The sequence below is a fragment of the Symphalangus syndactylus genome, chromosome 1 (assembly GCF_028878055.3).
Source record: "Symphalangus syndactylus isolate Jambi chromosome 1, NHGRI_mSymSyn1-v2.1_pri, whole genome shotgun sequence".
NCBI lineage: Eukaryota > Metazoa > Chordata > Mammalia > Primates > Hylobatidae > Symphalangus > Symphalangus syndactylus.
Window position 1 is genome coordinate 128,506,965 of NC_072423.2, and position 23,584 is coordinate 128,530,548.

At 40.0% G+C, this 23,584-nt stretch overlaps 1 protein-coding gene across 1 annotated transcript; it reads left to right on the plus strand.

The window, feature by feature from the left end:
- CMTM6 (CKLF like MARVEL transmembrane domain containing 6) lies at positions 1–23,584 on the plus strand. Its single transcript, XM_055284722.2, has 4 exons — positions 1–296; positions 12,715–12,891; positions 16,609–16,707; positions 20,796–23,584. The coding sequence occupies exons 1-4, from the start codon at positions 159–161 to the stop codon at positions 20,931–20,933; spliced, it is 552 nt and encodes a 183-aa protein (XP_055140697.1). The 5' UTR covers positions 1–158; the 3' UTR covers positions 20,934–23,584.

Here is a 23,584-nt window from a genome sequence, read left to right on the forward strand (position 1 = left end):
GGGCGGGCCAAGGGCGGGGGCGGGAAGGGGCGGAGTCGGGCGGAAGCCGGGGATAAGGCCCAGGAAGTGACGGCCGCTTCCCCGCTACCGGGGACTTCTGGAGTTCGAGAAGTCAGCAGCGCGGTTGCTGCGGCCGCTGCGCTCCCCGGCCCAAGGCGATGGAGAACGGAGCGGTGTACAGCCCCACTACGGAGGAGGACCCGGGCCCCGCCAGAGGCCCCCGGAGCGGCCTCGCTGCCTACTTTTTCCTGGGCCGGCTCCCATTGCTCCGGCGCGTTCTCAAGGGCTTGCAGCTGGTGAGTCCGCGGTCAGGGAGGGCGAGCCCGGGCTGGGGAGCGGGGTCTGGCCCGGGCTTGGGAGGCCGCCGAGCTGCTTCGTTTCAGCTTGGTTGTTCAGTAAGAGGAGGTTTCCACACCTCTAGTTCCTTCCCTCTCGGCCTGGGGAAGGGGGCGTCACCCTCCGCCCTTCCGCCGGGCGGCCCCTCAGTCCCAAGGCTCTCCCCATCGGGATCCCAAGAACTGGGGCCACCTAGTCTGTTAGGCGGGCTCAGGAAATGCGTCGGAGACCCAAGTCAGCCACTTCAACATCTTCCACTCATCCTCTATAGCGACTTTCCTCTCTTCTCCCTGCTGCTACCCTGCATTATCGCCTACAGTGCCTGTATTTAGACTGTGAAGCGCTGTTTCTTTCTCTGGCTCTTGCGGTTTCCTGCTGCGAGCCCATGGGGGCAGTTAACTTGCTGGACAAAATCCTGCGATACCACGCGTGGCATTGACGTGTGTGTGTGTGTGTCCGGTAAATTGTCTTCTAAAAGTTTTATATTGACTGGAAAAGGATTATTTCAAAATTGAGCAATATGGGTTCTACGTGGAAAGTCAAAAGGACAGTTTTTTGTATGTGCGGATAGCAGAACTAGGACATGGTATGCATCTTTCCATTTTATTGAGTTTATTTTAAGCAGTTAAAGTACCATAAACCTATTCGTGAAAACATCAAAGCATCTTTGAAATTTAAATTACTCACTTTACAGTCGTATTGAGCTCCTGTGTACTGTTTCAACCACTGAGGGTTGAACCAGTTTAGGAAAAATAGAACCAGTTTAGGTTCTATTTCTGCAATAGAACCAGTTTAGGAAAAATCTGAATGCTTATAATGTTTATGAGTTTTGCCTTACTTTGTTTTGTTTTTTAACCATTCTAAGTAAAAATTAGCTCATTGGTTTCCTTGGAAAGAACTTAAATCCTTACAACTCAAATGACCAGAAGTTAAATTCTTAGAACTCAGGTGACCTACTTTTATTGAATAGAAAAACAGAAGTCGGAAAATCGGCACTGCTGTTTAGCGATCAAAATGATTACATCTGCTGATGACTGGGAAATCATTTGAAAGCAAGTGATAATGTGGCCTATGGAACCCAGTAGGATCTGGCCTTATCTTTCTCTCCAGTCTCCCTCTAGGTGGTTCCACACTGGCCACCTTTAATTTATTACGAGGCATCAGGGGCTCCTTCCTGCCACTATTCCTTTGCATAAGCTGTTCCTTCTACCTTCTTCCTTCTTCCTTCTGCTCTTGTCAGCTGTCACATGATGATTTTTAGGTATTGGCTGTATTTCTCTGCAGTAAAGCTAAAATTTTCTAAGTGAATAGTAGAACTCTTTAGAACAGAAAAGAATATTCATCTGAAGCTTTGTTTTTTTTTTTTTTTTTGAGACCGAGTCTTGCTCGGTCTGGGGGCGGGGCAGTGGCGCAATCTCGGCTCACTGAAACCTCCGCCTCCCAGGTTCAGGCAATTCTCCTGCGGAGTAGTTGGGACTACAGGCACGCACCACCATGCCCGGCTGATTTTTTTTTTTTTTTTTTTTTTTTTTCCATAGAGACGGGGTTTCGCCATGTTGACCAGGCTGGTCTCAAACTCCTGACTTAGGTGATTTTCGCCCTCCAGCTCTCCCAAAGTGCTGGGATTACGGGCGTAAGCCACTGCGCCCAGCCCATCTGAAGCATTCTTGCTGCTCAAAAAAATAATCTGTATTGGTTTGCTGCCCACAAAATCTCCTGTTTTCAGTTGCGTTTATTTTTTTCTAATAAAAAGCGGCAAAGCTAAAGTAAATTTTCTGATTATCTTCTTATAGTTTAGTAAATTGTAGTTTCATATCTTTGGAATAGAACATAACCAGTTTCCTTGCTTATTGCTATTATAGAAGAAAACATGGAACACAACCAGCAATTTTTGTGGTAAATATTTTTTTTTTTTTTTTTTTTGAGACAGTTTCGCTGTTGCCCAGGCTGGAGTGCAGTGGCGCGATCTCGGCTCACTGCAGGCTCCGCGCCCCCGGGGTTCACGCCATTCTCCTGCCTCAGCCTCTCCGAGTAGCTGGGACTACAGGCACCCGCCACCTCGCCCGGCTAATTTTTTGTATTTTTAGTAGAGACGGGGTTTCACTGTGTTAGCCAGGATGGTCTCGATCTCCTGACCTCGTGATCCGCCCGCCTCAGCCTCCCAAAGTGCTGGGATTACAGGCGTGAGCCACCGCGCCCGGCCTTGTGGTAAATGTTATACTTGGACACAGAGAAGATGAATTTGCCTTAAAAGATCGTTAGACTATTATTTGTTCTCCATCATTCATAAGAAGAAATGGAGAAAAAATAAAAACTAATATCTCTTTATGAAATCCATTTATTTGTTTATGGGGAAATTGTCATGTTACAAGAATGCCTTCTTTAATATGGAGATTTAAAAGTACTTTTTCATTACTGCCTTTCACTTTGATGGTTGTCTTTTTGTTCCTGCTTTGTTTTGATAATGTCTTATCTCTTCATAGTAACAGTATATTACAGGAATTATCCAGCAAGTCCCAAGAAAGTTACATATGAAGTCAGTAAAAGTTGTCCTCCAGCCTGGGGCTATAGGCAAGGTCTTTGCCTTAACTCAAATTCTTTCTTTAGATAGATTGGTTGTTTTACTTTAGATGTTTAATTTTTTAAAAAAACTAAACAGAATTGGGAGCTCCAGTAAGGAAACAACTGTAATGGAGAAACCCATAATCAGAAGAGGAGGTGTTTTAACAGGGGACCTGCAAACCCTGTGAAATTTTATTCAAAATATTGTATACTTACATGTTTGAGTATATTATTCTGGACCCATAAATCTTAACAGAATCTCAAAGATCCTACAAGAGAAAAGAAGCCTGCTCTAAAACTTTTTTTTTTTTTTTTTTGAGACGGAGTCTCGCTCTGTCGCCCAGGCTGGAGTGCACTGGCGCGACCTTGGCTCACTGCAAGCTCCGCCTCCCGGGTTCACGCCACTCTCCTGCCTCAGCCTCTCCGAGGAGCTGGGACTACAGGCGCCCGCCACCGCGCCCGGCTAAGTTTTTGTATTTTTAGTAGAGACGGGGTTTCACCGTGGTCTCGATCTCCTGACCTCGTGATCCAGCCGCCTCGGCCTCCCAAAGTGCTGGGATTACAGGCGTGAGCCACCGCGCCAGGCTAAAACTTAAAAAACCAGACATTGTGTATATACTTAGGAAATTCTTACATTAGAGTCTTCGGAGGTTGAATTGGATTACCTCTGAGGTTCTTTGCACTCTTAAGATTTTTTTCTTTTTCAAACCTCTGATGCTCCATGGGGTTTGCTATTATAGAACTGAATTGAACATTGAAGGGATAGAGAGTGGAGCCTGTACACAGAGATTAGAGATAAAAGAACGTAACTTCTCTATCTCTTGAAGTTAACATAGCTGTGTCTACCATTTAGATATGACCTAAGTTTTGTTAAAACCCTAAGCATCCCCCAACTACCATCCACCCTTCCAGAGCTTAAGAAGAAATACTCAGTTGAGAATTCAGTGTAAGGAGTTACTGGAGTCCTAAGTTTATGCAGTTTTTCAGTTTATACTATCCTTAGATTTGTCCATATGTTCATGTTTTATTTTGTGAATGTTTTTGAGGGAGTTTTTGTTTTAAGGGGAGAATTGACGTTTGGTAACCTAATTGCTTGCTAATATGCTGGTGCAGTGACCTAAATATGTGTAATTTTCTGTGCAACAAGCTGCACATTGTGTCCGTGCTGTCAGTTGACTGTCCTGATAGCTGCACAGTACTGGGATTCTAGTCGCTCATCTGACAAGCAGTTTTAGAAATCGCCAGTGATTTTTCAATATATTACATTATAAATAATGTTACCTTATAAGTACCAAGAAACAAATTACTTGGAAGCATTTCTTATATTGATGCTCTTTTCATTATTTAAATATGAAAACTGATGTGTAGTAAATTGAAATGTTCTATTTTTACCTTGAGGAAGATCCGTAATATCAGCAAATTATATCTGAACCTTTGTAAGAGTAAGTATTTGCCTAAGGCAAGGGAGGCCTGGCCTGTTTCTTCAGACTAATGGATTTGTAAATTTGAACTTTACTTTAACTACAAAGTTTTTAATAGTAAAGTTCATTAATTTATAATTCATATCATTTTGTAGATGGAGCTTTATAATTAATGGCAAACATTTAAAAGTTCTTTTTATAAAATATAAGTAGCCTTAAATTAATGGAGAATTCGTATTTAATATAGTGACCGTTTTAAGGAACACTTGAAATTTCAGAAAAGGTAGTGAAACAGGCATGAGCCACCGCACCCAGCCTGGCAACAGAGCGAGACTCCATCTCAAAAAAAAAAAAAAAAAAAAAAAAAAAAAAAAAAGAAGGGGTAGTGAAACTGAAATGGAGAGATAGATGCAGGATAGTAATTATCCAGTGTTTAAATCACCAGAGCTGTAAGATCATCTTTTAGTCACTGAGACTTCCCAAATCTGTTGATGCTAGCAAATTGTTTTTATTGTATGATTTAATACATTAAAGGAAATATACAGAACTGTGGGATTAACTTCAAAAAGCCAGTCTTAGAGGGAAAACCTACACAAACATACATACTCATAAAAGGAAGTTAACAAACAGTATTTCATGGGGAGAGGAAGTACAGAGTGGGAGTCAGAGACTTGGGTTCTTGTCTGTGCCAAGCTAACTTGGAGCTTAACCTGTCAGTAGCTTAATTCCATCTTTGTAAACATGAGGGTGGGAGACTATGTCCTCTAAGGGCCCTCCTGACATTAAAAGCTTGATAATTACCTTAATTATATTTGGGTAAAAATTTATGTCATTAGAAGGAGTTACATTGGGTATACAGTTGTTAGGTACTTAGCTTAATATTCAGTAAGCAATATTTAGTATGATGACTTCATGCTATTGAGAACAAAACTGTTTACCAAAAAATAATAATTGAGCCTTTTTACTTAGGGGTTACATTTACCATGAATTTCTTAGCTAATTCAGCGACATTTTTTCTCTCTTCCTATTTTTTTTTCTTTTTTTTAATTAATTTTTTTTTGCACACAAAACAATAAACATTTTCTAAAAATACATACAAACAAAAAGATGCATATCAAACATATTAGGAAGGTTGCACATGGGAAGATGGGGAATAGAAATGGGGGGTGGGAATTAAAGAAAATAAATGAGAGAGGGACTTTGTATGGATCAATGATAATAACTCAATCCTCTATTTGACAAAGAAGAAGGAGAAGGAAGAGGAAGAAAAAGAAAGTGAGATAAAGGATCAGAAAGGGAAGAAAATAGAAAAAATTAGAGTATGACTCCAGGGTAGACCTGTTTTGTTGTCGCTGGGTTGGTTGGTTGGTCTGTTGTGTTTTTCATAGGTTTCGCCATGTTGGCCAGGCTGGTCTCGAACTCCCAGCCTCAAGTGATCAACCCGCCTCGGCCTCCCAGAGTGCCGGGACTACAGGCGTGAGCCACCACGTCGAGCCCCCACATTGCTTCTGGCCTCCGTGGTAGACCTCCCAGACGGGGCGGCCGGGCAGAGGCGCTCCCCACATCCCAGACGGGGTGGCCGGGCAGAGGCGCTCCTCACTTCCCAGACGGGGCGGCCGGGCAGAGGCGCCCCCCACTTCCCAGACGATGGGTGGCCGGGCAGAGGCGCTCCTCACTTCTTCCCAGACGGGGCAGCCGGGGAGAGGCGCTCCTCACTTATTCCCAGACGGGGCAGCCGGGCAGAGGCGCTCCTCACTTCTTCCCAGATGGGGTGGCCGGGCAGAGGCGCTCCTCACTTCTTCCCAGACGGGGCGGCCGGGCAGAGGCGCTCCTCACTTCCCAGACGGGGTGGCCGGGCAGAGGCGCTCCTCACATCCCAGACGGGGCGGCCAGGCAGAGGCGCTCCCCACATCCCAGACGGGGCGGCCAGGCAGAGGCGCTCCTCACTTCTTCCCAGACGGGGCGGCCGGGCAGAGGCGCTCCTCACTTCCCAGATGGGACTCTCTCTCTCTTCCTATTCTTGACCACTTTGGCATTTAATGCTGGTGACTACTCATTTCTCGAAATTCTTCCTTCAACTTTTACACTTTTTTTTGGTTTTTTTGAGACGAAGCCTCACTCTGTCACCCAAGCTGGAGTGCAGTGATGCAGTCTTGGCTCATTGCAACCTCTGCCTCCCAGGTTCAAGGGATTCTCCTGCCTCAGCCTCCTGAGTAGCTGGGACTACAGGCGTGCACCACCATGCCCGGCTAATTTTTATATTTTTGGTAGGGACGGGGTTTCATTACGTTGGCCAGGCTGGTCTCAAATTCCTGACCTCATGATTCACCCGCCTTGGCCTCCCAAAGTGCTGGGATTACAGGCGTGAGCCACCGCCCCTGGCCAACTTTTACACTTTTTTCTTTTTAATACAAGAAAGTGCTTACCAAAAAAAAAAATCAACTAAAAATATTAAAATAAAACCACTTTCCCACCCCTCACACTGCCAGGTGTCACAGTATGATTAACAGTTTGGAGTATGTTTACTTGCTGCTTTTTTTTTTTTTTTTTGAGATGGAGTCTTGCTCTGTCGCGCAGGCTGGAATGCAGTGGCACGATCTCGGCTCACTGCAAGCTCTGCCTCTCGGGTTCATGCCATTCTCCTGCCTCAGCCTCCCGAGTGGCTGGGACTACAGGCGCCTGCCACCACGCCTGGCTAATTTTTTTTGTATTTTTTTTAGTAGAGACGGGGTTTCACCGTGTTAGCCAGGATGGTCTCAATCTCCTGACCTCGTGATCCGCCCGCCTCGGCCTCCCAAAGTGCTGGGATTACAGGCTTGAGCCACCGCGCCTGGCCCTTACTTGCTGCTTTTTAAGGAGTTTTCTTTTTTTAAAAACACTTACTGTGGCTTGCTGGTAAGCAAGTTAGTTGCTCTTTTCCCTTCTACACTCGAACTGTAGAATTCCTTTAGGCCCCACCCAATCCTTTGTTGCTCCTGTTTTCTAACCTATTAAACCAGGCAGGTGTTCCCTGCTGCCTTCATCTAGACATCCATATTCCCTTGCATGATCATCACACAACCACACCTAACTCCTAAACCATTTTTTTCTTCATCCCCATCCAGTTAGGTCAGTTGCCTTATTATCATTTTTGGATTTACTATGCAAATTCTTGCCCTTATGAATATGTTCTTTTTCATCCTCCACCTAGAATTAGAATGTCATGTGTCTATCCAGGTTCTGTGTGTGTCTCTACCTGGTTTGAGTCCTGCTTTTCCACTCATCCTTCTCCAGCTCCTTCGAACATTTTCTTGAGATTTTCTAATCTACATATAATGAATGCTCAGTTAATGTGGTATAAAATATATTATTATTGTTTCTTGTACATTGAGCTTATTACTCCATCATTTATATCTTCCTATACGTAGAACAGTGTTGGAGTGTTGCTAGTTCACATACACTTTGAGCTAGCAATTGCATAATGCTGTGGGAGCTTACAAAAGAAGGTTAGTAGCCTCAGAGATGGGTAGGCAGAGAATTTTTTTTCTTTATTTTTTTATTTTTATTTTTTGGTAGAGATGGGTTTCACCATGTTGCCCAGGCTGGTTTCAAACTCCTGAGTCCAAGCAGTCCTCCTGCCTTGGCTTCCTAAAGTGCTGGGATTACAGATGTAAGCCATCACACCTGGCCGACAGAATTTCATATTGACTATAGCTTGTAGTGCCAATTTCTTGGCCTTTAACTTGAGATGGGAACTAGTAAATGTCCAAACTTTTTTTTTTTTTGAGATAGTCTCGCTTTGTCACCCAGGCTGGAGTGCAGTAGCTTGGCTCACTGGAACCTCCGCCTCCTGGGTTCAAGCATTTCTCATGCTTCAGCCACTCAAGTAGCTGGGATTACAGGCATGCGCCACCATGCCCAGCTAATTTTTCTATTTTTAGTAGAGATGGGGTTTTGCCATGTTGGCCAGGCTGGTCTTGAACCAGGTTGGGCAGAAGGCCTCAAGTGATCTGCCCGCCTTGGCCTCCCAAAGTGCTGGGATTACAGGTGTGAGCCACTGTGCCCTGCCAGATATCCATACTTAATATTGTTCTCCTTGATTCTCTTAAGATGTCCAGGCAGAACCTGCCTCCTACTATTGCTCTGAGGCAATAGGTCAGTAAGGTCTGTAGGAATGCCACCTGTTAATACATTTGGAATAGGACTTGTAATGACTTGAGACTGACTGCTTCTGGACAAGCTGGATCCTGTCTTTCTTTTTTTACTGAGAATAGACAAGCAGCCTATGTCTGTCCTACAGATAACCTTTTATTGCCATATAGCCTTCACACATGAGTGTGCCTAATAGTCTAGTTGTAACATGAGTGCTTCAGCTATTCCCAGACCCTAATTAGAGTTTTAGGCTGGTATCTTCTCTCAGTTAATTGACTTTTATACAACCTAGGTATATTTTGTAAATTTCTCAGAAACTTTTAAAACTTGGACAAGATTTAACATAGAGGCAAGAAAAAGGCAAGTGAAATGTTAGATATTTAGTATTTTATTAGACTGTAGTCATGTTAGAACTCATCCTGGGCCGGGCGCGGTGGCTCACGCTTGTAATCCCAGCACTTTGGGAGGCCAGGAGATCGAGACCACAGTGAAACCCCGTCTCTACTAAAAATACAAAAAAATTAGCCAGGCCTGGTGGCGGGCGCCTGTAGTCCCAGCTACTCGGAGAGGCTGAGGCAGGAGAATGGCGTGAACCCGGGAGGCGGAGCTTGCAGCGAGCCGAGATTGTGCCACTGCACTCCAGTCTGGGCGACAGAGCAAGACTCCGTCTCAAAAAAAAAAAAAAAAAAAAAAAAAAAACAAGAACTCATCCTGTAAGTATGATTATAGGAGACTAAGGAAGTATGTTTACACAGTGGCCTTCTGGGATTTGTCTTGGCGTTGTCACTTTATATCCTGTGGTGTAATGATTGGGAACGCCTTACTACCTAACAGCTGTCTGAAGGAAGTTGTTTGGGACATGCTGGGCTATTTCATGCTTCACCAACTTACAGGAAATCAGAGAATGTAACCATTCATGTTACAATTAGACTATTTTTTTCTTTTATATAAATTATTTTCAGTTGTGGGGATATATACATTTTGTATAGCCAGTAGGAGGGAGAGGAAATCCCTTAAAGGTTTGGATACCAGTATAGATTTGAATTATTATTTTTTAACTTTTTATTTTGAAATAATTATAGATTCACAGGAAATTGCAAAAAAAAAAAAAGTACAGGGAGGTCCCATGCACTCATTTGTATGGCATGTGTGTGTAATTCTGTGTAATTTTACCATGTGGATAGCTTTCTATAATCACCACCACAATCAAGATACACAACTGTGCCATCAGCAGAGGCTTCCCTGTGCTACCCCTTTGTAGCCACACCTTTCCCCTTTCTCTTGGCTGCCACTAATTTGTTAGCCATCATTATTATTTTTATTATTCTAAGAATGGGCTATGAATGGAATCATACAATATGTAAGCTTTTGAGATTGGATTTTTTTTTTTTTACTCTGAGTAATTCTCTGGAGATTCATCTAAGACATTACATATATCAAGTTTGCTCCTTTTTATTGCTAATATTCCATGGTATGGATGTACCACAGTTTGTTTTAACCATTGGACATCTGGAATGTTTCTAGTTTGGGGCTACTATGAATAAAATTGTTATAAACATTCACGTACCAGTTTTTGTACAAATGTTAAGTTTTCATTTCTCTGAGATAGTTGCCCAAGAGTTCTGTTCCTGGGTCATATGGTAGATACATGCTTAGTTTTTAAAGAAACCACTGAACTGTTGTTTGTCTCTTTTTAATGAAAATGTTTTGAAGGATAAGATATTTACGATTACTATGAAATGTATCTGTTGATTTTGGTAGCAATCTTGTTGCCATTAACCTGTCTGGTTGCTTCTACTGGCCTGACTGGGGTGAGAAGGGAATTCCCTTTAGCCTCTGACTTAGGTCATCAGTCATTTTGATGGTTTTGGCCCTCAGCAGGAAATTCCCTCAGCTTCTACAAAACCCACACAAACTGCCCAAGCAAAATACTCTTCTTCACTCTCATCCCTTCTATTTCTAGAGAAGAGTTAGTCCCAAACCTGAGCCCTGAATCCTGTCTTTAGAGAGCCATTTTTCTACCTATGTCTTAGACCCACCCATCTTACTGGTTTCTGCCTAAGTATTTAAACATGCTCAGTTCTCTCCCATGTTGAAATTCCCATCTGTTTGACCTCATCCACTACTGCCCTATCTGGCCATTCTTTCCCAGCCACACTTATTGCCTATGCTGTCTCTCTTTCACTGCCTTACCCTCCCCTTACTTCCCAATACACAGTATTGTAATCAAGCTTCTCTCCCTGACTACCCTGGAACTTTTCTTGCTAATGTCACTGGCAACCTTCTTATAGCTCAGTCTAAGGTAGGTGTTTCAGTGTTGTTCCCTCTTGACCTCTAAGTAGCATTTAGCACTGTTGATTACTTGTGTGTTTGTGCATGTGGGTGTGTAAATACTTTTTTCTTGTTTACTACCCCTTTGATTGCTGCTCCTAGTTGTTCTTTGCTGATTTCTTCCCCTCTGCATATCCCATAAATCTTCAGATTCCTCAGATTTCCACATAAGGCTATCTTTCCTCATTTGAGTCATCTCACCCTCCCACTCTGCTGCCTGCCACATCTTTATGTGCATCTTAGACCTCTCCTTTGAGCTCCAGACCATATATTCATTTGGTTTCCAACTACATCTTCACCAAACTCTTCCACAGACCTCCTCAATCACAGCACATTTAAAATTGAATTTATTATCTCCCCAGCACCCTTGCCTTTTAAAAAGAAAAAAACGTGACTTTTTTCAGTGAGGACCAGTATGTTAGTACCGCATATACAGCAGTTGGAAGTAGTTAAAACCCACTTGCGTGTAATTGAGTTGCCAATTTAACCAGAGTTAACATTCTCCACTCAGGATACCAAGCATCCTGACCTCACACCGGTCACCCACAGCCTGCCATGGCCAGTAGGCATCTCATTAGCACTCTGGAACTCTTGCTTCTGTCATCAGTTGAGTTGTGTTGTTCCCATTACTGGTTTATGCTAACTATACTTTTATGGCCATACAGTTAAATATTACAAAGCTGAAACTGAGTGTTAAAATGAATTGTTTCTTTAAAGCTAAATTGAATGCTTTGGAAAGACTGAAAGATAAGTTACTAAAAGATTTATCTGCCATGGAATTAAGGAAGAGCAAGGCAACTGTAAAAGGCTGGTAGAATAGTTTGACTCTAGAAAGATTCTGAACTGTGTTTTTCAAGTGTTTAAGATCTCACTTCCCTTCAGATAACATCAGTCTGGAAGTAGTAGTCCATAGATGATGAAAGTGATTAATGCAGAAAACATGTGGAATTCCAGTCAGTAGACCCATAAAGACTCACTTCAGCAGATTGTTAATAAGTGTGCGTTTTTAAGTTAAAATGTTTAAGGTACATATGTGTTATCTTGTGTTCCATATTATTTGTACGCATCTTGTCTGATACGAGCTTTTGCATCTTGTCTGATAAGAGCTTCTGCTGCATCTCAGTGATTGCCACTCTTCTCGATTGCTGCTCCCTGGTCGCTATTATTTGCCCTGATTTCCTACATCAGCTTCCCAGTTGGATGTCCGCCCCAAGGTTTGCCTTACCTCTGGCCCCTTCTCCATATTTTAGCCAGCGAGAACTACTGAAAGCATAAACCTGATCATTGTCAACCTTTACTTTAAAATCCAGACTCTTTACCTTAAAATCCAGACTCTTTAATTAACGAGGACATTTAGATCTGGCCTCAGCTTACCTCTCTAGCCTCATATAATAATTTTTGTGCTGCCATTCTCTTCTCTTAAACTCTATACTTAAGCCATGTTGATTTGACTCACTTTGACAGTTAAGTTGGAGGTCGGGGTGTGTGTTGTCTGTATGTTGGGTCAGGGGGCAGGTGCCATCCTCTCTCATTTCTGGGCCTTTCTATGTACTGCTTCTCTGCTGGGAATTTCTTTCCTTAATCTTTCATCCCCCAAACTGACTCTGTTCTTCAGGTCTCAGCTTTCTCTTTCAGGAAGCCTTTCCTGACCCCAAAGTTGAGCGTCTCTCCTGTCTGCTTTTATAACAATATTATATATTTCCCCTGTTCTGGCATTAGTACACGATAGGTTAATTAATTCTTTATTTACCTGTATTTCCTTCAGGGTGGCCAAACTGTAAGTTCTGTGTAGATGAGGTTTATTCATTAATCTTGTTTGCCATAGTCTCCTCATTGTAAATATTTGAGTAAACGTATTATTCAGAAACAGCTTTCTAAATACTGTAGATTCTCTGAAAAACCACTTAAGTAAAATGTTTTGCTTCATTTGTAGTTGCTGTCTCTGCTGGCCTTCATCTGTGAAGAAGTTGTATCACAATGTACTTTATGTGGAGGACTTTATTTTTTTGAGTTTGTAAGCTGCAGTGCCTTTCTTCTGAGTCTCCTTATACTGATTGTGTATTGCACTCCATTTTATGAGAGAGTTGATACCAGAAAAGTAAAATCATCGGTAAGCATGAGAAAATATCATCCCTATATTAATAGCTATTTTGTAATCTGGCATAGTTTTATTGTTCAAAGCAGTAATGTTTTCAAAACTCAGCAACATGAAAAGACAGTATCCCTTGTTCCAACTCGCTCTGCTTCTAAGCACCTCGTTTTTTCCTACCAAGGGGATGATAGAGAAGGAAAGTGAGATTAGAATGAGAGTGACAGACACTGCCAATAGTTTGCAGTTATTGGTGGTTTAATGTAATTCACATTAGACTTAAAAAAGCCTAGGATTTTGTCACTTCTGGTTTCTCACTTTTGAGTGTCACTCATTGGTTCTACAATTATTAATTGTGTGCCTTTATTATATGCCAGGCATTTATATGCTAGACATTGGAGATAGAGTAATGAACTAATGTGAAATATTTCTGGAGCTTTAAAATAACATTTAAAGCTTAAAGCTTCAGTGATCAGGGAAAATAAAACAACATGTAATTCTTCCTATATTTTGCTTTAATGGTATTATGAAAAGTTGTCTACAAGTGAATTAAGAATGCGTTTGTTCCTGTGTTAGTTTGCTAGGAGCAGAATCCTGTTAGAACCAATGCCCTACCATCTTGAGGTGCTGTCATGGCTAATGCCATCACTGTAGGACTCTCTATGACAATGACAACAGGACTCATTTGTTTTATGAAATATATATTAAGAGGATACAGATAATCCTTAGAATTTTTTAAATTATATTGGTAGTCTTTGGACATTTTTTTTACAGATGAATATGCCGTAAGATTTGGACAAGGGAAAAGTTCTCAAGTGTCTGAGCTGGTTGATTTATAGCTTGAATGTGTAAAAAAAAATATGTATATATTCCAAATTCTGGCTGGAAAAATTTATATAAAAAAATTAAAGATTGAAATCATTTTGTCATTTCTTAACAGTGAAACAATATCACCATAAAAATATTTTTAGAAATGTTTAATTTTTATTTTAATGCTGCATCTGTAGTGTTTAAAGCACACTGATCATTTTGACAAGAAACGGTATTATAATATTGTCCAGTTTAGTATCATTTTGACAAGAAACAACATTATAATATTGACCAGTGTAGTATAATGGTGTAACCTAAAAAAAGTAAAGCATTTATTATATCAAACTTGAGCATTTAAAAAGTCATTTTGAGTAAATACTGGTTTAAAAATACTGAGAGAAAAGAAAAATTAGTCCATCCTAAAATAGCTTTTGTATTATTTTGCTGTATTCCTTTTAAGTCCTTTTTTCCATTCATAGTTTTAAAATTTAAAATATTTGTAATCATAGGACATATATTGTACTTTTTACCTAATATCATAAAGATTTCATGTTTGTTTGCATGGTTTAAAAATCACTTTTTACTGTCTGCATATTGATACACTTAGATTTTAAATATTTTTTCATGCAAGAGAGGTTTTCTGTTTTAGAGGAATGTGTTTTGAGTGTGTGGTACTGGTGGTGCCTAGAGAAGAATAACTTTTTTTGTTTTTTTTGAGAAGAAGTCTTGCTGTCACCCAGGCTGGAGTGCAGTGGCACAATAGCAGCTCACTGCATCCTCCACTCCCGGATTCAAACGATTCTCCTGCTTCAGCCTCCCAAATAGCTGGGATTACAGGTGTGTGCCACCACACCTGGCTAATTTTTGTACTTTTAGTAGAGACGGGGTTTCGCCATATTGGCCAGGCTGGTCTCAAACTCCTGACCTCAGGTGATCCACCCACCTCGGCCTCCCAAAGGAATAATATTTTTTAAGAGAGAATGTTTTCTATCCCATGTTATTGCAGTCAGAGTCTATTAAGAACAACAGTAGCCAACATTTTTGGGACATTTACATTTACTAGTGGCATAGCTTGGATTTGAACTCAGGTAGACTGACTCTAGAACCCATGTTTATTGCACACTACATTATGGTCTCAAAATGATTGTCTTGTTTCAATTAACTTGAATGTATTCCAAATATTAGTAAATAGAATTTTATATTTATATGTAATAAATTTGAAATAATCAAAGGGATTAAAAAATAAAGTACTACAGGGAAACATGTTTTAGAAGCAGAGAAAACCTCTTTTTTTCTTTTCTTTTTTTGAGATAGAGTTTCGTTCTTGTCACCCAGGCTGGAGTTCAATGGCACAATCTCAGCTCACTGCAACCTCTGCCTCCCGGGTTTAAGCGATTCTCCTGCCTCAGCCTTCCAAGTAGCTGGGATTACAGGTGCCCGCCACCACACCCAGCTAATTTTTGTATTTTTAATAGAGATGGGGTTTCACCATGTTGGCCATGGTGTTCTCGAACTCCTGACCTCAGGTGATCCACCCGCCTCGGCCTCCCAAAGTGCTGGGATTACAGGTGTGAACCACCGTGCCCGGCGAAAAAACCTCTTACATTTTATATAAATGTTAAGCGAATGATTGACAATTTAGGAATTCTGTGTTAAATAGTTTTATTGATTTTTTTTTTTTTTTTTTTTTTTTTTTTGAGATGGAGTCTTGCTCTGTCGCCCAGGCTGGAGTGCAGTGGTATGACCTCGGCTCACTGCAACCTCTGCCTCCTGGGTTCAAGTGATTCTCCTGCCTCAGCCTCCAGAATAGCTGGGACTACAGGCACCCACCACCACGCCCAGCTAATTTTTTTGTATTTTTAATAGAGACAGGGTTTCACCATGTTGGTCAGGCTGGTCTCGAACTCCTGACCTCAGGTGATAGGCCCACCTCGGCCTCCCAAAGTGCTGAGATTACAGGCGTGAGCCACTGTGCCCAGCCAGTTTTATTGATACTAGGTTTAGTGGAGTTTGCAGTTCAGAAAACTCAAAAAGTATCAGACTTAAAACCCTTTGGAGTGGCTATCATTTTACCAAGTTTCCCTTTCTGAATCAAGTGTATATGTCATTACTGTTTTCAGTTGGCATATGAGAGCCTTGTGAGGTAATGCCTGAGAGAGCACTTGGAAACCCATGAAACGTCTCATGATTGTAAGCTGCATTATGATGAGATATGGAAACTTTTATGTAGTAGATAAGCTCATCATATAAGCTCACTGTGGATTATCCACTCGGAACAGTTGAAGGCAATATGTTATTCCAGAAAGCTTACATGTCTAAAAAATACACTATTGGCATACGTCTATTTAATAATGGGTGGTTTTTAAAATTCTGTCTTTTAGAAAGTGCTTTCAAAGCATTGGAGTGCTCTCAGAGATGTCATCCTACCATAAAATACTGTGAAAGGAAAGAAAAATGCTTTTTTGCTGGAAGTAAGATGGAATTGTAATAAATGCTTTGGCTTAGATAATTTTAATATGTCCCAGAGAAAAAGGACACACACAAACACTTGCACACATACACACGAGATCTTTTCCAGGACTGTTTTTTTTTTTTTTTTCTTTTTTTTGAGACTGGATAATAAAAAACGTCCCAATTAGCTGGGACTACAGGCTCATGCCACCTCTCCTGGCATAGGGGATTGTTGTTATTAAAAGATTATCTTGTAATGTGTTCTCTTAATATGCCTAGCCCAGTGTGGGTACTGTTTTTTTACAGGGTATTTATTGAATGCCAGGCTTATTGAAAAGTTAGAAGTTTGGGTATGTAAGTTTGGGTTGTATTAAAAACAAGTAGCCAGAGCTTTTTAAAGTTAAAAATGAAAAAGTTCATTTCCATGAATCTAACTAACTGTATTGTATTCCTTTTGTGTTTTGTATGTATGCATAGGATTTTTATATTACTTTGGGAACAGGATGTGTGTTTTTGTTGGCATCCATCATTTTTGTTTCCACACATGACAGGACTTCAGCTGAAATTGCTGCAATTGTAAGTACCTTGTATTTTTAACATTGGTTATTTTTGTTTCCTTAGAAATACGGAATTTGGAGAGTACTTGACAAGTTATACAGCATGTTAGAGTTGTTTTTCTTTTAGTTTGCTTTTTAGTGTAATTTTGAATAGAAGACCTGCAAGCAAATTAATATGATAGCCTTTAAAACCTAGAGCCTATAGAATTTGACTGAATTTCGTTTAAAAAAACCCACTTACTCCACATATCAGTGTGTTATTGCTAATGGAAGTGGTAAAATTGATTTTATTATTTTATATTTCTCCACTTTCAGTTCAATAAATGCACACCTACATGCCAGGTGCTATTCTAGATATGGAGAATATATGGGAGAAATGATTCAGAGGCTCAGTCTAGAAAAGGAGACGGAAAAGTAAAATTGTAATGGAGTTTGTTAAATGAACCAATAGAAGTTGTTCTTAGACTGGGTGCCGTGGCTCAGGCTTGTAATCCCAGCACTTTGGGAGGCCAAGGTGAGAGAATCACTTGAAGCCAGGAGTTCAGGACCAGCCTGGGCAAGCAACATAGGGAGACGTCATCTCTACAAGAAGAAAAAAAATAATAATAGAAAAAAAAGTTGGTCTAGACAGCAGTTTTCAGTGGGTTGTACATATCCTCAAAGTTTCATCAGACTTTTCAAGGAGTATGAAGCAGAGATAGTGTTGAGGAAATTAATTTCCAGCTTTTAAACCTCCATACGTAATCTTTTTTAAAATTAGTATGTCTGAGAATTTATCTCTGGTGAAGGAGTCTCACCAGCTCTTTTCCACCTTCCCATTCACAGTCACCACCCACCTTGCCCCTCAAAAAGAAAAAAAACTTGCTTGTCCTGAATCTTGCTGCATTAGTTCCTTCTCGCACTGCTATATAGAAATACCTGACACTGGGTAACTTATGAAGAAAAGAGGTTTAATTGCCTCATGGTTCTGACAGCTCTGTAGGAAGCATAGCAGGGGAGGCCTCAGGAAACTTACAGTCATGTCAGAAGGCAAGGCGGAAGCAGGCACATCTTACATGGCCAGAGCAGGAGGAAGAGAGTGGGGAGGTGCTACACACTTCTAAACAAGCAGATCTTGCAGTAACTCACTATTACAGAACAGCGCCAAAGCACCATGATCCTATCACTTCCAACTAGGCTCCACCCCCAACATTGGGGATTACAATTTGACATGAGAATTGGGTGGGGACACAGACCCAAGCCGTATCACTTATTATGGTGGATTACCCTGAATTGTAAAACAAAAAAACCCTTGAGTACAACAAAGAGACAGTTGAAAATAAAGATCCAATTTTTGGCTGGGTGCGGTGGCTCACGCTTGTAATCCCAGCACTTTGGGAGGCCGAGGTGGGCGGATCACGAGGTCAGGAGATCGAGACCACGGTGAAACCCCGTCTCTACTAAAAATACAAAAAAATTAGCCGGGCTTGGTGGCGGGCGCCTGTAGTCCCAGCTACTCAGAGAGGCTGAGGCAGGAGAATGGCGTGAACCCGGGAGGCGGAGCTTGCAGTGAGCCGAGATTGCGCCACTGCACTCCAGCCTGGGCAACAGAGCGAGACTCCGTCTCCAAAAAAAAAAAAAGATCCAATTTTTATCTGAAATTCTTCTTGGGGCCAGAATTTTTGTTTTGGATTCAGAATATTCTGGATTTTAGAAAGGTAGTGCTGTACATATGCTATATTACACAACACCACTTGAGTACCCTGTAGTCTAACATTGGTATATCTGAAGTAAAACATAAGAATATTTATAGTAAAAGGGATAAGAAAAGACTGTAAATAGTCTTACTCCATGTAAATAGTCTTGCTTCGTGTCAATTTTTAGCCAAATGAATCATGAAAACCTGGAGTTGATGTAGTTCTTTGGGTTTCGGAATTGTAAATCAAGGATCATCGCCTTGGACTGGTAGCAGTGCTGTGAACTTGAATGACTGGCAACTGGACAACAAATCGTCTTGCAAGTCAGCTGGTTTCCAATTAATACTTTGTTTTTAACAAAATTGAAGTTAGGCCGGGCGTGGGGGGCTCACGCCTGTAATCCCAGCACTTTGGGAGGCCAAGGCGGGTGGATCAGGAGGTCAGAAGTTTGAGACCAGCTTGGCCAACATTGTGAAACCTTGTCTCTACTAAAAATACAAAACTTAGCTGGGCGTGGTGGCGGGCGCCTGTAGTCCCAGCTACTCGAGAGGCCAAGGCAGGAGAATCGCTTGAACCTGGGAGGCAGAGGTTGCAGTGAGCCAAGATTGTGCCACTGCACTCCAGCGTAAGTAACAGAGTGAGACTCCATCTCAAAAAAACAAAACAAAATTGAAGTTGTAATTAATAGAGTTGTCAGCTAATACATCATTAAAACTGCTTTTTATGATAGAAAACTCAAAAAGAGTTCAGAGAATTGCATGGCTATATTTACCTATTCATATGACAACAGTTTCTTAGCACTTACACGTATAAAAACAAAACAGAAATAAAATTAACATTGAATCTTGATTCATTCTAGCAATAAGCAATATTTATTCATGGGTACATAAACCAATAGAAGAGAAAAATCAAAGTTTTAATAGGACTTTATGGTTAATTTCAGTTTAGAAACATTTTTGTTGCAGAGGAGTATGAGACGGTGATCAATAAAATAATGAGTTTTTTAACTCATTTTTAACTTTAAAAGCTCTGGCTACTTATTTGTATAAAAATACATTACTATAAAATTCTATGGGGAAAGTGAAATGAAGTTGAGGGAAACTTGAGTTCCAGGGAAAAAATTTACAGCTATAAAAAAAATTTTTGTATTTTAATTAGACTGTCCAGTATTTATAGTTCATTGGATATATTTAATAGTGACAGGTAGTTTAAAAAGCCGATATTTATAATATGCTGGAAATTACCTTTTGTAACTATTTAAATTATGAAAAGTTTTATAGACAAATGCATGAGGAAGTTTTTTTTTTTTTAATTCAGAAGTGTGTGAACAAAAGAGCTAGAAGATCACTTGTGGTGATCAGAGACAGCTTCAAAAACAAGGGTGACATTTGGTCTGAGTTCGACGTATTTAAGAAGGTTGCCAGGAAAATAAGGGGATAAATGCCATGAAGTCAAAAATAAAGATTCCAGAGGGAAAAAGACTTGGCTTTTGTGGCAGGGGATGGGAGGGTGGGAGGCATTGATAATTAAATTTAGACTGGATATGTTGGGGATATCTGGGGGACTTAATGAATTTGGAGCTCAGTTTACTTTGTGGTAAAATGAGGTGGAATGCATATTCTTTAGAGGGGGGAGGAGAGGTCAGGAGACTGCAACAGACTGTAAGAGAATGTTATTAATAAAAATCGTGGAGATAGGGAGTATTAGATTTGGAAAAGACTTTAGCCGTCACCTACATCAATTTTCTCTTTTTTACAGAGAACTTACCTGGCCCCCATATCCTTAAGGGTTTTGCTAGTGGAGAAGCTAAATTTGAAGCAGACGCATGGTCTTCTGTCTCTTGATAGAATTCTCAGAACGTTTGATCATATTTTAGAAGAGAACAATTGAGGAAGTGATTTAAGGAAGAGGAAGTAGGTAGTGGCGTCATGTCACTGTGTCATTGCAGTGTGACAACTGGAACATTAAGTAATTTAACCTAATAGTATCTTCAAAATGGAATTTCTGTTTTGATATTAATAACTTTTTTCATTTTCACCTAGGCTGAGTTGCCTAGTCACATATTTTCCTTATCACATCTGTGGGTCAATCTAACCATGCACATATTTTTGTTTTGTATCATTTTATAGGATTTAATGTTTATCTGTTAACCCTACTTTCATATATTAGCCCTCCACATATAAACATGCACACATAAGGCAGAACATTAATATTTTGTGAGACTTTGACTAATAGCCATTATCCTGGAAGTTTTTCTTTTATAACTTCTTTCCATTTTTTGATGACTTAAACATTTTTTTACCATTAAAGAGTAGTCATGTATAAAATTCATGAACATTTTGTTTATATGAAACATTCTGCAAGCCAAGTAGGAAATGTAAGATTATATTCCAAAATTCTCATATAACCTTTCCTCATTTTTTTTCCTCAGGTGTTCGGATTTATAGCAAGTTTTATGTTCCTACTTGACTTTGCCACTATGCTGTATGAAAAACGACTGGAGTCCCAGCTGAGAAAACCTGAAAATACCACTAGGGCTGAAGCCCTCACTGAACCACTTAATGCCTAAAGACTCTGGAGAGCAGATGTTACCTAAGGTAGTGACCCTGCATTGTGGTGTCTGAGCCCTGGCAGAAGCTCTTGTAAAATTTGTGTAATTGTTTAAACCACTTCTTTTGGAGAGCAAGGGGAAGGTCAAGAAGGCAGTTTTATCAATATTGTGTCAGTCACCACAAAGTAGGCCAGATACGTTAAAAAAATTTTTTTTAAATAATAGTTGAAACTTATCTCAAATGGAGATTTTGGTGAGAGGAAGAGAAAACAATTGTTTTTTAAATCACACAGCTCAACGACTGATAAATGATTCTGTCATTCTGTTACAGGTCATTCTTTTACTAGGCTTAGCTTCCAAATTATGCTTTATAGCTGTATAAACATCGTGATTATATTCATCTACTTAGAAATTGTTTTATTTTTAAATTAATTTGCTTAGCTGTTTGTTTTGGTGCTTAGATTATATTGTTAATGGGAATTTAACATATTTAAGAAACCAATATTTAAAATGTTGGTCTAGGTTTTTTTCCTTAACATATATTACCAGGCTTTACTGTATTTCAGCCATAAATGTTATAATATTTTTGGATAACTGTTATTAATTCTTTGAGACCTTCATATAGCCTATAAAATGTATGGGAGATGTTGGTATTTTATGTGTATAAAAGCAACAATATCAGCAACTTCGTGTTTATACTGCACCTTGTTGTTACTTGTTGATGTCAAGTAAAAAAAATGATCGTTTTGTAACACATAAAAAAATGGAAGAAACTGATACCACACCTAAGGACCAAAGATAAGAAAGACTTTTTGCCCAAGACAGTGAAAGTAATTATAAAAACAAGCTTTGACCACTTACCAAGTATCTGAAGAGATGAGTTCATACTATGATTTAGAAAGTGGTTCAATTCCCCTGTTGGCATATGATTATTTTTACTAAAATTAATACAGCTCTGTGGGTCTTCCTTAGTGTTTTCTTTGAAGCCAGTCTGTTTTTTTTTAGGACCCCAGCCTTTGGTTTTTCATCTGTTCGAGATGCCTCTTTTCTGTCTCCTTATCAGATAGAAATGGAGTCATGTGCTGCTGCTTCATCTAGCAGAGGTTGGCCTCTGGCTCTGACGCTTACTTTTTGTCAGTTGTCTTTAGGTGGTCCTGAATCTTGGGCCCTTTTAATTGTGAATACTGTGTAGCAGGATCTTGAGAGTCCTTGTTCTTACATAGGCATTGTTCTAGTTTGTCTTTGGCAAAAAAAAAAAAAAAAAAAAGTAAATATCCAGGGAACCCTGCCCAGACTAATACTATTGGTGGCATAAGAGAATCAAGCCATTCTCAAGAGAGAACTTCATAACCAGAATTGTCTGTTGGCTAGCAGCTGTCACAGATAGATAGGCAGGGCACTTGGGATACAACCTTTCTGTCCAGGTGGTTCACAGACTAGACCTTTCTTATCCTCCTTCTAGAGTTTTGACCTAGGACTCTAGTGTGAAGATGATGAGCCCATACATCAGGTCCTTCTACACTTTGGTGGAAGTCTCCCAGGGTAGGTTTCCTATTTGAAACAGTGGAATCATGTTTCCAGTGATAAAGTTTAATGACCTCATCCTTTTTTTTTTTTTCTCCTCATCTGCCATTTGTGTGTTGTAGATGGGTTTTAGTTGCATGAATGTGGCTAATGTGGTTCTCAGAAATTGGTCAGTATGGCCCGACATAGCTTCTGCTCTTACTGACTCAATACCTTTAGGATTTGTATCAGAGTTTGGATACTAGTGTTAGTGGTGATGTCACCACTACTTAATTGGGAGATAATGAAACCAATCATGGATGCTGTTTTTATTGGGCATGTCATCTAAGAGAGGAGAAATAGCTGGGTTTTGGGTCTGATTATGAATAAGGACTGATTCAGAAAATGAGTTTATGGTAGGTAAAGTTTCACATCAAACCGTACCATTGTGATTTTTAATGTCATCTAGACCTATCTAAAATTCAGAGCATATCATCTGGGCTACCTCAGGGTCACCACCCATGCATTGGGCTTAGTCAAGATTGACAGATACATTCTCAGCTGGCCTGTCATATAAAACATTGTCATTGAGCTTAAGCTCTGCTTGTTCTGAGGTGTAACCTCCATGTGTTTCATTGGTGCAAAAGTGGATCTCTTAGTTGGTCACTTAATTCTTTTTCAGAAAGATAGTAAGTTCACTGGTACATTTGGTCACTCTTAGAACCTTCCTTCACATTGTTTTTTATGGGACCCATGAATGGTTAGCCTTTCTTTTCTATTGTAGAAGGAAATAGGAGTAAAAATACCATTGTAAGTAAGTTCAAGGGGAACTTGGAACCAGAAACCACTGTTACGTACAAAAAATGGCAAACTCAATAAACTCAAATTTAAAATAACTTTTAAATTATTATGATTAATTTAATTTTATATTTTATACAAATAGATTGCTTAGAATGGTTCTCAAGAATTATAAGGGAAATGAACTCACAAAAATTTCATAATTACTATACTTAAATTATGTTTTGTTTGGGGGCTGGGAAATGTATTTTTACATTGTTTGTAGCCAATCATTTTTATATTTGTCAATTTAAATCTTATGGGTCTTTTTTATCTCTTGATGTCAAATTTTATAGTCTTTTTAAATAAATCCATTTAATTAAAACGTT